Raw genomic sequence first — 15,560 nt, forward strand, 5'->3', positions numbered from 1 at the left:
TTGTACTGCCACAGATTAAACACTGAAAGCAATTGTACTGCCACAGATTAAATACTGAAAGCAATTGTACTGCCACAGATTAAATACTGAAAGCAATTGTACTGCCACAGATTAAATACTGAAAGCAATTGTACTGCCACAGATTAAATACTGAAAGCAATTGTACTGCCACAGATTAAACACTGAAAGCAATTGTACTGCCACAGATTAAATACTGAAAGCAATTGTACTGCCACAGATTAAATACTGAAAGCAATTGCACTGCCACAGATTAAACACTGAAAGCAAGTATACTGTCACAGATTAAATACTGAAAGCAATTGTACTGTCACAGATTAAATACTGAAAGCAATTGTACTGTCACAGATTAAACACTGAAAGCAATTGTACTGTCACAGATCAAATTTCCACGAGTAGGATTCAGGAATGGAAATAAGATTCCAGTTGCATTGCAGTTTCATTGCAATAATAAACTATGTTCAGTTCAATTCAGTTCAGAGTGCACTACTCCTGCTTGAACCTTTTTTTAAATAAATGTGTGTGTTTGGGGTAGGCATATGCCCCCTCGTGTACCCCCCCCCCCCTCCTTAGTCCCACCAGAGCAACTCATGTTGATGATAAGAATTACAAACCTCCTCTACCGCAGACCTGCCATCTCGCCTAGTGACCGAAATTAAATATACTGACCAAACTATGAGTATCTGAGCGGATATGAAGTATAATATTGCCGCTTGTTCATACTGCTGCTCCTTTCAGCCTCTGCGTGAAACAGTCTAGGCAGTGAGCTAGATCACTCATTCCGTTTGATGTCAGCAGCCGAGTGTAATTTAAACTAAACTGAGGGAAGGTTTAGTTTAAACCCGAATGCTTCCTATAAAAACGGTAAGTTTCCCATCAAAACAATGTTATAATTTATTAGAGGCTGCTCAGGGTCGGAGCGCCCGTTTGGTTTCTGTATTCCATGATGCATCACAGAGAAACTGTTCATTATGTTACTTTTAAACATCCGCTGTGAGACGTTTAAGCAGAGTGACTTTGCAAGTTAATGTGTCCAGCTGACTCTGTCTCCTATGTCAAAGGGCTGACTTCCTTTGACCACTGCGTCACTCGATTTCAGCAGATGATAATTTATACTTTTCACGGTTGGGCAATGTAGACTTTAAATTGTAGATGTACTTTGCTTTACTGTGCTGGGGCCCCTCATTAATTCAATATTTACCAAGCGAAATAACAGGGTACTGTACTGTATATACATAAAAGACACAGGAAAGTCAACTAAACGTATCAACTTTTTAGCAATCATCTTTATTTGAAAAGATGAGCAGGGCATACATGTATTGTTAATCAGTTTGTTTTGCTTTGAAAAAATGGTAAGTTTCTCAGGGATGGCAATAAGACTCCTATTGCATAGCAGTATCCCCCATTCCATGTTTTAATACCAGCTTGATTAGTCAGAGTGTGTATAGGTAAGAAGCTCAGGTGTGTTTCATTAAACTCAAAGCAAAACCAGGAATGGATCAAACTGCAATGCACTAGGAGTCTTATTACCAGCCCTGTATTTGTCACAATTCTTTGTCGCTAGGTTGATCCTGTGCACTTACTGAACAACAACATGTACTGAAATCTTCAGGACTCTTTAGGTTTTGACTGTGTGAAGATCTGTTTAATTGCAGTTTACGTTCAGCGTTGTTCATTTGTAGATGCTGAGCGTAGGGGTGCCACCTGTCCCTGTTTTCTCTGGATTGTTCCGGTTGAGAGGAAGGTGTCCCAGGCATTCGATATGCCTTCCTGGGACACTAAAAGATCATGTTTGTTTAGTCTTATCCTGGTTTGTAATCTTATACTTGTACTGTTTCCTATTGGATGCCTGTAGGATTTCTAGAGAGGGTTTAAACTTTTAGCAGCCCACCTTCTGTTCAGATATCCTGGTTTTATATACCTCAGAGGTGGCAGCCCTAGCTGAGCGTCACTGTTAAGAGCATGGCAGCCACTGATGCCCTCTCTCTCTCTCTCTCTCTCTCTCTCTCTCTCTCTCTCTCTCTCTCTCTCTCTCTCTCTCTCTCTGCCACACATGCAGGAAGGAGCAGCAGAAGAACATGAAGGGGGGAAAGTCGGTGTGGGAGCAGCGCACCAGCGAGATCCGCAAGCAGAACCTGATGGCCAGCAGGGAAGCGCTATACAACGAGCTGGAACCCGAGGACCGCTGGAAGGTGAGCGCCCAGCCGCTGTACATGTAACAGAGCTGCCCAGCAGTTACTGTGCTACCTAATGAACTGTATCATAACAATTCATTCACATGTATATATACCGGGGATCGCCCTTTAGGTCATACACTAATAGAGATCTCTTACACTGATAGAGGACTCTTACACTGATAGAGGACTCTTACACTGATAGAGGTCTCTTACACTCTCACTATTTTATCTAGGCACAGGTATCATACTCACGGCACATCCGCCCTGACATGAAGACGCACCTGGACCGCCCCCTGGTGGTGGACCCACAGGAGAACCGCAACAACAACACCAACAAGACACGTCCGAGCGACCCGGCAGGAGAGCAGCGGCTGAGCCAGCAGCGCGCAGAGGAGTTCCTGAGGAAGCAGGCGCGCTACCATGAGCGGCCACAGGGGGGTGGCGGTGGCGGCGGGGGCAACCGGCCCTACGAGCGTGCGGACTCCAGCGAGACCAGGAGGGGCCAGCGCAGCAGCAGCAAGGAGCCCGACCCCAACCAGCACCCGGACATGTACCGTGGACACAACCAGGACTGCATGGACCCCAGGGAGGGAGGGGGTGGGGGAGGAGAGCGCAACAGGGACCCCCACCGGCGCCACCAGCATAGGCAGCCTGGCCGCAGCAAGGAGGGGCGCAGCGTGTCCCCCCGCGGAGACGGGCTGGGCGAGCCCCGCCGGCCTAAGCCTCCTCACCGCTGGCCTGGGGAGGAGGAGGAGGGGACAGGGGGGGAAGGCAGGGGCTCCGGAGGGGGGGACAGGAGAGGGGGGAGGCACAGAGGAGGGGGAGAGGGAGGTGGAGGGAACAGGGGCATTAACCGTCAGGACACGGGAGACTCCGAGCAGCAAGACGGAGTGGACCGGAGGAGGAGGCATCGGCAAGCAGCCCAGTCCACCTACGAGACGGAGGGCAAGAGAGAGGGAGAGCGCAGGCACCGGCGCAGGAAGTGAGTTATTACAGCACACAGAATGTTCAGCCCCCAACATTAACCCCTTGGACTGCATGAAACACTGGCCATGAACAGATAAGCTTACCACTGAGGAGCGGGAGTTTAGTTCTGTAGGTCTCATACTGAGTTCACCGTTTCACCAAACAAGCATTAGGCAAGAGTTGTAAAACACAGAAACTAAGTAGGCACATGTTTGGGCTAGTTAGTACACTGATCAAGGCTACTTCACTTCCATTCTTAGATTTACTGTACCTTATGTTTTCAGTGACTAACACTCTGGTCAGCTGCCTGCTTTTATATAGATTTACCTTCAGATTTACTCAGTTGCTCAGAAGCCCCTTGGTTCATGCTTTTGTTAATGTCTCGGTTAGATTGCTGGAATGCTTTGTTTGCTGGCCTTCCCGATTCTAGATTAAGTCGGTTCTAATTGGTTCAAAATGCTGTTGCCAATGTGCTGACTCACACACATTATTCTGGTTCTTCAATCACTGCACTGGCTTCCTCTTATAAATAAATCAGCTTATTTTTAAGCTGGATTGATTGGCCAATGTTTTTTTTGGGGGTTTTAATTGGGATGCTCTGGGATGCTCCGCACGAAGAGCGCTATATAACAGCAAGCTGTATTGTAATTGTATTGTATTGTAACTGTGTTGTACTGTAACTGTGTTGTGTCTCCTCTGTGTCTGTCAGAGAGGGGCAGGGTAATGGTCCCTCCTCGGGTCCGAACCTGTCCACCACGCGGCCCATCCAGCAGGACCTGTCCCGGCAGGACAGCCAGCAGCACACAGAGGACATCGACAACATGAAGAACAACAAGCTGGCCACGCAGCCCCCCAACTCCCGGAGCCACGGCAACAACACCACCGCCGCGCCACAGAGCCCTGCTCGGCTGGCAAACCACAGCAACCCCAACCCCACTGCGCCCAACAACATGCTCAACCGCAAGGCACCGGGGGGCAACGCGCCAGGGGGCAACCCGCACCAGCCCCCCGAGAACAGCTTGATCCTCACCAATCCCAGCTCCACCCCCACCAACAACCCGGCCAAAACCAACAGCAAGAAGCCTGAGCACACCACCGTGGACATCCCGCCAGCCTTCCCCAAGGAGAACGCCACTCTGCAGGGTGAGACTCGCCCGCTGTACTGCTCTTCACTTCCTGGGCCTTTCAGCTCTAACATCTTTTATGTGGAAAAAAAATTATTTTGTGGAATTTTTATAACCACTGCCATTAGAGTGCTGTTACTTTGAGACGGCAGGACAACTACAGAGATGGAAACAAGACTCCTATTGCACAGCGGTTTCACCCATTCCAGATTTTACTACCAGCTTGATTAGCCACCAGACCTGGGGTCAACTGCAATGTAATTGTAATTGTAGTTGAACCTTAGCACACTTGGATAATTATAATTATACCATATATCTATCTGATCAGTTACATTTGAATTACACAAACTTAAACATTAACATTTCCATGTTGTGCTTTACATTGAGTGACTGTTATTCTCCCTCTGCTTTCTCAGTGAACAAGAACGCAAACACTGAGCCGCTGCCCAAGAAGGAGGAGGAGAAGAAGGAGGAGGAAGAGGAGTTTGAGAAGCCAGGGGGCGACGGACCCAAACCAATGCCTCCCTACAGCTCCATGTTCATCCTCTCCACCACCAACCCGTGAGCAGCTCTCTGCCCAAAAGGCTTTACTGGGATCATTGCAGTGCTCGTAATGTGTAGCTGGAATGCAGTACTGGAGTGTGCTGAGTCCTGGGGTTCTGGGATCATTGCAGTGCTCGTAATGTGTAATGTGTAGCTGGAATGCAGTACTGGAGTGTGCTGAGTCCTGGGGTTCTGGGATCATTGCAGTGCTCGTAATGTGTAGCTGGAATGCAGTACTGGAGTGTGCTGAGTCCTGGGGTTCTGGGATCATTGCAGTGCTCGTAATGTGTAGCTGGAATGCAGTACTGGAGTGTGCTGAGTCCTGGGGTTCTGGGGTGCTGGGTTGCTTTGTGATGAATCCTGGGTTCAGGCTGACCCCCCCCCTCTCTCCCCCAGGTTCCGCAGACTGTGCCACTACATCGTTACGCTGCGCTACTTTGACATGTGCATCCTACTGGTGATCGCCATGAGCAGCATCGCACTGGCCGCCGAGGACCCCGTGCAGCCAGACTCCCCCCGCAACATCGTGAGTCACACGCACAGGCAGCGACCCAGCCCACCAATCAAACACACACAATGAAAACAAAACATACTGGAACTAAGGTGTGAACTACAGCAAGACTCCCACTGCATAGCAGTTTGATCCATTCCTGGTTTAGCTATCAGTTTAACAAGACACACATGAGCCTGCTACCTATACAGGATGGCTAATCAAGCTCATAGTAAAACATGGAATGGGTGGAACTGCTATGCAATAGGAGTCTGGATTCCATCCCTGTACTTTATGAAATTAGTGGATAAACTACAACATTATTTTATATCACATTCACTGAATAAATAATCAATGCATTTCTTAATTAGAAAAAAAAAAAATCGAATAGGACAGCAGACAGTTTAACACCCTCTTGGGATACAAATGAAAAACCCCTTTATAATACAAACAAGGGATTACATTCACACATTCTTTTTGCCAGCTTGTTGAATGCAGATTTGCAACTTTGAAATTGTTTGCTGTGCACATGAAATGAGGTGAATCTGAACACTCTCTGTAAATGCTTGTGTCCTGGGTTGGTTGTGAATTGAGAATGAATTGATCACTGTTTTGTTTCAGGTTCTTCGGTACTTTGACTACGTGTTCACTGGCATCTTCACTTTTGAAATGTTAATCAAGGTGAGATGGGTGTCCAGTTCAATTCTTTATTATTATTCGGATGTTCTTGTGGGGTGGTGGGGGCTATTTCTGAGCAGTAGGGCTACTTCTTTGCAGAGTGGAATAGCCAAGATTAAAACAGTCGACTAGTCAATATTGTATCAGTGGCCATTTACAAAAACAGAGCACACAGGAGAGGTTGTAAGCACTGTGGTGCCGTGGTCTCGAGAACAAGCAACAGCTCAAAGAGAACATTTCATGTTTTGGAAAGAATGTAGTTACACACTGGCCCGTCTCACTGCTCCAGGTAAAGAGCGAGGCCCGTCTCACTGCTCCAGGTAAAGAGCGCGGCCCGTCTCTCTGCTCCAGGTAAAGAGCGAGGCCCGTCTCTCTGCTCCAGGTAAAGAGCGAGGCCCGTCTCTCTGCTCCAGGTAAAGAGCGAGGCCCGTCTCTCTGCTCCAGGTAAAGAGCGCGGCCCGTCTCTCTGCTCCAGGTAAAGAGCGCGGCTCGTCTCTCTGCACCTATGCCAACCATATTCTGTTCTAGCCCTGCTCAGCACTAAATCCTGCGGTGCTTTTTCACACACTGTGTATTTGTGATCCCTGTTTTAGATGGTATATATATATATATATATTCTGCTATCGATGACTGTATTCTGTCCTAGCCCTGCTCAGCACTCAATCCTGCAGTGCCTTCTTTCTGCTCCTGTTTAGATGGTGGATCTGGGTCTGGTCCTGCACCAAGGCGCCTATTTCCGAGACCTCTGGAACATCCTGGATTTTATAGTGGTTAGTGGTGCCCTGGTGGCCTTCGCCTTCACGTAAGTGTCCCCCCGGGCCTGCTCTGCCTGCCTTATACAATACAGTGTAAACAGTACTGTCGTGAACTGCCACAGTCCAGCAGCTCAGCCATGCTACCACACCGAGACAGCGCTCAGCCCAGTCAGATACTGACCCGCACCCTCCAACAACTACAGCAAACATGTCATTATGAGGGGAGAGAGAGAGACAGAGAGATAGAGAGACAGAGAGATAGAGATAGAGAGATAGAGAGACAGAGATAGAGAGACAGAGAGATAGAGAGAAAGAGAGAGATGGATAGAGATAGATAGAGATAGACAGACAGAGATAGAGAGATAGAGATAGAGATAGAGATAGAGAGATAGAGATAGATAGAGATAGATAGAGAGAGATAGATAGAGATAGACAGATAGAAATAGACAGATAGATAGAGAAAAAAAAAGAATAGTAATCTATTTTGATATAAGGCCAACCTTGTGGAAGTGTCCTTGTGCTCCTCTCTGTGGCAGCAAGGCTGGCAGGACAGTGTGCCCGACTCCTGCTCTCCATGTCTCTGTTTGTTCGATTCTCCTTCATGAATGCATCGTGTCCCAGTAGCGACTCTGTATGAATATAACTGTTCTGTCTCCTTCATTGTCAGGCCTGTATTAAAATAAAGAAAGAAAGATGTATTACAAGTAAACAGTTTACTAATGAGCACACAATAAATGAAGCTTGCACCCTTCAATAGGAGACCCTCTGGTCCGCTAAAGCAGCTGCCAGGCAGCAGGGCCCCACAATACCATTCCCCTCGCACCTGCATTCTGGTTTTAAAGTGAAACACAAATAGGTCCTGCCTACAGTGCTGTAAAGGGGAAGCACTGGAGAAACAGTCAGTGTTAGAAAACTAGCAAGGGACAGCTCGGTAGGTTAATGCCACGATTCTGAAGTTTTTGCTAGCTTTATAAAATTGCTGGTGCATTTTACTTTCACGTCACCGATCCAGCCTGTTAAAATGATATTCAGTGAAATACTAAGGAGCTGCGGCGCTCCCTCGCTGAGACGCTCTATAAACCCCACTGACGGAGATTCCTGCCCTGTACACTGTCTGCTCCATTTGGACTCTAAACCTGGGGTCTTATAAGGGGAGCACTGCACCTCACGGCAGACCTGGGCTCAATTATAATTACAGCAGCATGGTTTGCTGAAATTACAACTATTATTACAAACGTATTTTGTTTTATTACAATTAGCGTTTGAACTCTAAACCTATACCACCCCTAGCCCAGCTCCTCATTCACAAACCCACAGTGCCTGACCGCAGCAACAGTACAGCGAGCGCCAAACCAGGCACACCGTGTATAAGTATGCATGGGTTAAAAGAACACTCAGGGATACTAAAAATAAAGAAATAATACAGAATGATATTACATTTGTCAATCTGATTAAATAGTTTCAGAAACGGGCAGCGTGAACTAGCCAGAATGACACAACGGCTCCTAGTTATTTGTAACACAAAAGTCAATGCTGTACTGTTAAAACTAAAAGATAATGCTATATCCCTCTCCTTTAAAAAAAGCCTGAATGCATTTTTACTGTACTGCTCTAAAAACACCCATTAAGCCCCATTAATCAGGGGCTGCCAGCAGCATTATTAACATTAGTGTATCATATTTACATCCTCCCTCTCATTGAACGATCAGCGCGGCACAAAGAAAAGGACAAATAATTAGCATTCTGAGTGTTACACAACGGGCTGCAAAGTGTTGCCTTTAATGGATGTGCAGTGTGTCCCATTGCAGCGTTACTGACCCAGTGTTTTATTAGTGGTACCCCGGCTCGCAAGGCTGCATTGTCTCTGAAGCCTCCCCTCCCACCCCTCAGCACTGTGACACTGGGCTGTCAGACTGCACTGCATCTCAGACTGCACTGGATCTTACATCAACCTTCTGGCCTCCCTGCATATGAAAGATACTACAGTACACTAGAATAATACCAGCGCAATGTACAACACACGGCGAGGGTTACCTGATTCCAGAACCACCACATCTTTAGATCAGCTATCAACATTTAAGCATGTGACATATGTATGTATGCATGTATATATATATATATATATATATATATATATATATATATATATATATATATATATATATATATATATATATATATATGGATTTATGAAGACACTCTTGAGGCAAACTTGGCTGTGTTATAGGCTGGTGCCTACAGCACAATTATCTTTGTGTCTAGTGGAACTGTGTATTGTTAAGTTCATATGGGCCAGTCTGTTATTTCTTTTTAATACTGTATTGAATTGATTTTGTTATTTCTGGTGTCTGATTACTGAGTGTCACAGACTGAAGGGAAGGGGGCTTGTGGGACAATCTGCCAATGCGCTGCGGTCATCATTGTGAATGAGGACAGGAAGCTATCTCTGTGCTGGGCTGCATAGGGACTTTACAGTTTAGAGCAGGTGGCTCTATGAACAGTAGGTGGATTTCTACAGCTTCGTTAATGAACCAGAAAGCAGGATCAGTTCACACAGGGGTCAAGTCTTGCCAACTGAAAGCCATAGTGGCTGTTTAAAGGTCATTCATTTCGAACACAGGGGGATATTTAATAAAAGATAAGAATGGGTGAATCCAAGACACAAGCTTATCCAGTTATTGTACTTTACATGCCACCGAAGAATTTTCTGTTGTACTTATTTGAAAGATTCAATATTAGAAATGAAGAGAAACTGGAATCTCAGGCTGCCAAATTCTTATCTTGTATTGGATTGAGCCTGGCGTGTTATGCGTTATCGGCTGGTGGTTAGGACTGTGCACTCACCCTGCAGCCAGTCTCTATGAAGCGCAGGCCTGCACTGCCCCTTTCCCTCTCTCTCTCTCCATCTCTCTCCTCGTCTGGATGTGTTTCCTCGCTCTCTTCTCTCGCTCTCACTGATCTTCTCTTGTCTCTCTGCATTCCCGTCGTGGCCGCGTCCCAACAGGAGCAGCGCGCGGTAAAGTTTCTCTTCTTTCTCATCTCAGTAACTGTCTCCAAACGATGCTGGCTTGTCACTGTTTTCTCTTTCTCTCTCTTCCTGTCTTTCTCTCTGATTTCCTGCTTCTTCTTCTGCTTCTTCTTCTAACAGACCATTTTAAGAAATAATTTGTTATCAGCTGTTATGTTATTTGAAAATGTTTACCCGTTACTATAACTGGAATCATGTTGTCTACTTATTTGTAAATGACCCTGTTAATCCTTTCCTCCTGTGGTGTGACCCCATTCTCTCAGCCTGCACGTGCTATGATAATGTAACAGTAACAGTGTCTAAGACAACAGGGTCAGAGTCTGACAGGTGGACAGCTTGTTTAAAGGCAGGCGTTGTCATGAATAACCGCTATTACACAATGCACTGATAATGGGTGAGACGCGATGGGCTGAACAGCTAATTGTGCTTCCCTGCTTGTGCTTCCGATTTCCCCGGCAGCTGCTGAGCTGCCAGCAGACAGTCAGGAATCGTCAGTGTAGCTAAGCCAGTGATGATATTAATCAAAGGAGGACTGCGGCTCCGAGGCCTCTTGTTTCTTCAGTGTGCCGCTGCTTCTTTTATAATTTGTGGATGTACAACAGTATGCTGCTCACAGGGGGCCCTGTGCATCTCACAGCTTTTACATGCAGAACTAGGGCTGCCACCTCCGAGGTACAAACATACAGGATCTCCAAACTGAAGGGGGGCTGTTGAAAGTTTAAACCTTCTTTAGAAATCCTACAGTCATCCAATAGGAAACACTGATAATATTACTACTACAATATTGACAACCAATTCATATTGCGTGTCTATTGCAGTAATATTGTATCTGGATTTATGAAACGTGCTCAATTTGTGGGAAGGCATATTGAATTCTGAGGTAAGAACAGATCTTGGGTATGTTTTGTTTCCATGAAACTGAGTTTGGTTTTGTTGTTCAAGAGAGGTGGATACAGGGCTTCGGGAGCTCTGCAGCAGACCTGACTCTGCAATGATTTCTGATTTGTTGTTCCTCCTCTGCTTGCAGGGGGAGCAGTAAAGGAAAAGACATCAGCACCATCAAGTCTCTGCGAGTCCTCCGGGTGCTGAGACCTCTCAAGACCATCAAGCGACTGCCCAAGCTCAAGGTAAAGGGATTGCAGCGTGCCTGGGTCTCTCGCTCTCTCTCTCAGGCAGTGTCTGACTGCCCTCCTCCCCTCTCTCTCTCTGCCCAGGCGGTGTTTGACTGTGTGGTGAACTCCTTGAAGAATGTGCTCAATATCCTCATTGTCTACATGCTCTTCATGTTCATCTTCGCTGTGGTGGCGGTGCAGCTCTTCAAGGGACGCTTCTTCTTCTGCACCGACGAGTCCAAGGAGCTGGAGCGCGACTGCAGGTACCTTTCACGCATTTCAAATCTATCTATTAACCAGGACCCTTGAAACCCTTCCTTGAAAATTCAATGGCAAAAAAAAGAGACAAAAAATTCAAACAGAACAAAACACCCGGTTTGTTTTGTCTGCAGAGGGGAGTACCTGGTGTACGAGCGACACAACGAGGTGAAGGCGCAGAAGCGCGAGTGGAAGAAGTACGATTTTCACTACGACAACGTGCTGTGGGCTCTGCTGACCCTCTTCACTGTGTCCACAGGAGAGGGCTGGCCACAGTAAGTATCTCTCATAGACACAGCACGCCCACCAAGAGCAAATGTGAAGTGGGTTCTCTGTATCTTCTCTGCATTTTCTTCAGTTTTATCTCTTAGTTAATTACTTTCTTTTTTTATTTTATGCTGTAAAGTAAAGCATCTTTCTGGAGCACACTCAAACATGAACTCAATTTCAGCGTTTGATTTGTGCACCTCCGTCTCTCCCCCTCCCCACACAGAGTTCTGAAGCACTCCGTCGATGCCACTTATGAGAACCAGGGCCCCAGCCCAGGGTATCGCATGGAGATGTCGATTTTCTACGTGGTCTATTTCGTAGTGTTCCCGTTCTTCTTTGTGAACATTTTCGTTGCCTTGATCATCATTACCTTCCAGGAACAGGGCGACAAGATGATGGAGGACTACAGTCTGGAGAAAAACGAGGTACAGCCCCAGGGTGCGCAGTCTCCATTCCTCTAGTCTAACAAAGGAGCCTTTTTATACCTAACCTGAGGTGACATCACTCTTCTTTCTTTTCTAACTGGTACCCTCTTGGCTCATCTAATAAACATTATGCATGTGACACACACACACACACACACACCCTGCTAATAAGATATATTACTACAAGAGATTACAACAGAAGAGGCACCAACAACCTCCATATATCAAACCCAAATAAGGGATTGGTCCTTATCAGTAACTCTCCACAAGCTGGCCTTTACAATGAATTTAAGGAAATACCCGACAAAGCACGGCAACATATAAAATAGAAGAACTTTACAAAAAAACAAACTTTTCTCCCAACATATTTTAATCTGTGTTTCCCAGAGAGCTTGCATCGACTTTGCCATCAGTGCCAGGCCCCTGACGCGGCACATGCCTCAAAACAAGCAGAGCTTCCAGTACCGCATGTGGCAGTTCGTGGTGTCGCCGCCTTTCGAATACACCATCATGGCGATGATCGCACTCAACACCATCGTGCTCATGATGAAGGTAAACCGCTTACCTGCACACTGTCAAGAATGGAAGCGAGGCTCCCATTGCAAAGCAGTTTGATCCATTCCTGGTTTTACTGTGACTTTAATAAGACACACGCCTGTGACTTACCTATACACCGTGGCTACTAAAGCTGGTAATAAAACCTGGAATGGGTGAAACTGCTATGCAATAGGGGTCTTATTTCCATTCCTGCTGTTGAAACACTGTGCTGACATTTTAGCATTCACATGCATCATTAATAAAACTTTGCTTCTGTTTTGGTGTGACTAACTGCGTCTCTCTCTCTCTCCCTCTCTCTCTCTCTCTCTCATGTCCAGTTCTACGGTGCGACATTGGCCTACGAGGCAGTGCTAAAGAACCTGAACATTGTGTTCACGGCACTCTTCTCAATGGAGTGCATCCTCAAAATAATTGCCTTTGGAGTTCTGGTGAGCACTTGCCATTAGATTACCCTTGCCGGTGCTGAGTGGCTCACTGGTGGATTACCCCAAGAATGGGTCACTCAATACAATTAGTCAGTTTAATACTAATACTTTTCAGACTTACAGAACAATACAAATTAGCAATTTCAGAGAAAACAGGGCGCCGCAGCGGTCTCGTCAAACAAATGAGCTCTAAACAAGGCTTTTTATACCTAACCTGTGGTGACATCATTCTTCAACAATTCTTTTTGTGACTGTTCTTCAGTACAGCTTGCTACCCTCCTGTACCTTTTCTCAGTTGGTCCTTCTAATTTTCTACAATTAACACACTCACCCGGCTAATAAGATATATTACTACAAGAGCTTACAACAGAAGAGGCACCAACAACATCCACATATCAAACCCAAATAAGGGATGTATCCTTATCAGTAACTCTCCACAAGCTGGCCTTTACCCTGAATTTAAGGAAATACCCGACAAAGCACAGCAACATAAAAAATATAGAAACATTACAAAACCAACACCGGACCATCAAATAAAACAACGATTAAAAAAGAGTATATATATATATATATCGGTACTGGGTACAAACATGCAATATTTTAATGAGAAAGATCCATTGCGTTTTATGTCATATTTTTTCTTCTTCTCTACAGAACTATTTTCGAGATGCATGGAATATTTTTGATTTTGTCACAGTCATGGGCAGTGTAACTGATATCTTGGTGACGGAGCTAGGGGTAAGTGTGCTCTTGTGTTTTGCACTGCTGCATGTGGTAGGGGGTCAAGGTTAAAGCAGGTGGAAGAGGGTAGGGGGTGGGGGTTCCTTGATTTCTCCTGCGGCTGCATCTCTCCACACAGGCGGTAGCTTGTGAATTCCTGTCTGTCAGCCATGCTGCAGAGAGCCTTGCTTCACCTGCAGCGCCTCACTCAGGTTTACTGCTACAAAGCAACCTTTCACAGGAGCTGTCTTTAAACTATGAGCTCACCTATTTCACTACACCTCCCTCGCTCGCTGACAACTTGGTTGACAGACAAAGCAATGAAGCCCCCAAACTCACCAGCTAGCCACTGCCTGTTTCTGGTGAGAGAGGTGCAGCCGTGAAGAATCAGAAACCAAATATGGGGTTCAAATTCCAGCTCCCTGCCTGTCTCAGCACTGCAGACATGCCTGTCTCCACAGGGGGCCCTGTGGGGCTGGGTGAGAGCTGCATGTAATAAGATGAAACGTGTGTGTGTGTGTGTGTGAGTGTGTGTGTGTAGTGTGTGTATATTAATGTGTATATAAAATAATCGAGTCTGAGATTGGTCTCCAATGCCCAGCTGTCTGAGGGTGTGTCTCAGACAGGTTATCTAACCATTGGGTGGTTATTGTCCTTGAAGAATTGGTTATAATCCCTCAGCATTTATAGAGCAGAAGAAGATGTGTAACTGGCAACTCTGTGTCTCAAACTTCCATTCAGCATTCAAGAAAATTCAAAGCAGAGGGATCAATCCCCAGAATTTCTTCTTGCTATCACACGGACCCCACAATGGAAACTGATTGTGTACTAAGCTATAGAGCCAGTTAAGACAGTGAGCCAGACACAGGGATGCAGTTTCAATGCCCTCCTCTTCTCTGTAAACCCTCCATGGAGCAGTGAAGCAGGTCCAGGCAGAGATACCCTAACACCCTGTGGGAGTCTGTCTGTTTGCTGTGCACTCAGGCAGCATAGATACTGTGCACAAACACTATGTAACAGCAGAACAGAGCTGCTTGCTGCTAATGCCTTTATAAAGTATTTAAATTGTAATACAGCCTTTAATAACCTTTGTCCCATCAGTGTCACAGCAGAGTATGATGTGAGACAGATCTGAGTATGAGATGGTTAACTGTGTGTGTGCGCGTGACTCTCTCATGGTTTTTGCAGTGAAGCATGAAACGTGTTCCTAAAAATCTTATATAAACGTCCCTTATGGCTTGCAGTCTGCTGGCAAGAACTCAGGCTTAACGCAGTACAAGGCGTCAATGCCCGACTGGAGATATGCTTAACTTTACTGTTTAACAATGTGACACGTCAGAGGATGTAATGCTGCCCCCCTCCCCCTAACATTTTACTGTTCTCACTGCAGCAACCCCCCCCCCCAAAATAAAATAACCCAATCCCCTGAGCACTGCAACATCACTCATGATGTTACAATCAACATGAATTACTTCACTCCCAACCAGTAAAGTTAACCACTCTCTTACAAGCTGGGCATTTATTATGTAATTGTATACTGCATACTGCATACTAGCAGAATGATTTACCAGTATATGTTAGCAAGAAATCCTTTAGTTATATGTAAATGTGTATTAAAAGAAAGAAGTGCAGATGTTTCGCTGTTTCAGTTTGAAAAAGTATAATGATTGTTTATTTCTTGTTTTATCTTTTTACATGCTTTCTTTAAACTGTGCTTTATTGGCTCAACGCCTACTGATAAATTCATCCAATCAAAATGCACTATGAAACTCATGTTTTCATCCATGACCTGGTCTGTGTGTCCATGCCAACTTATCTTTTAAACTGGTTGCAATTCAACCCCCCAAAATGCCAATATAAACCATTCATCTACAACATCTACATGTAGAACCTGGTTGGTTTGTAATTCTTTGGAGCCTCTAATGCATCCATTAACTAAGAAAACTTCCCTGTGCATGAGCTTTCTTAAACTGGTCAGCCCTGCCTTTGAACCCTCTGCCTGCCTTTCAAACG

General features: G+C 45.7%; 1 protein-coding gene across 1 annotated transcript in view; it reads left to right on the forward strand.

Moving 5' to 3' along the window:
• The window catches only part of cacna1ab (calcium channel, voltage-dependent, P/Q type, alpha 1A subunit, b), a 71,859-nt gene that overhangs the window by 51,591 nt on the left and 4,708 nt on the right, over positions 1-15,560 (forward strand). Inside the window, exons 16-30 of the mRNA XM_041235647.1 lie at positions 2,078-2,210; positions 2,429-3,177; positions 3,871-4,304; positions 4,702-4,846; positions 5,225-5,354; positions 5,940-5,999; positions 6,692-6,798; positions 9,756-9,767; positions 10,807-10,906; positions 10,994-11,154; positions 11,284-11,424; positions 11,643-11,844; positions 12,232-12,396; positions 12,720-12,830; positions 13,482-13,565. Of these exons, the coding sequence (XP_041091581.1) occupies positions 2,078-2,210; positions 2,429-3,177; positions 3,871-4,304; positions 4,702-4,846; positions 5,225-5,354; positions 5,940-5,999; positions 6,692-6,798; positions 9,756-9,767; positions 10,807-10,906; positions 10,994-11,154; positions 11,284-11,424; positions 11,643-11,844; positions 12,232-12,396; positions 12,720-12,830; positions 13,482-13,565 (2,734 nt within the window). The remainder of the gene's footprint in view (positions 1-2,077; positions 2,211-2,428; positions 3,178-3,870; positions 4,305-4,701; positions 4,847-5,224; positions 5,355-5,939; positions 6,000-6,691; positions 6,799-9,755; positions 9,768-10,806; positions 10,907-10,993; positions 11,155-11,283; positions 11,425-11,642; positions 11,845-12,231; positions 12,397-12,719; positions 12,831-13,481; positions 13,566-15,560) is intronic.

Source organism: Polyodon spathula, chromosome 38, assembly GCF_017654505.1.
Source record: "Polyodon spathula isolate WHYD16114869_AA chromosome 38, ASM1765450v1, whole genome shotgun sequence".
NCBI classification, from domain to species: domain Eukaryota; kingdom Metazoa; phylum Chordata; class Actinopteri; order Acipenseriformes; family Polyodontidae; genus Polyodon; species Polyodon spathula.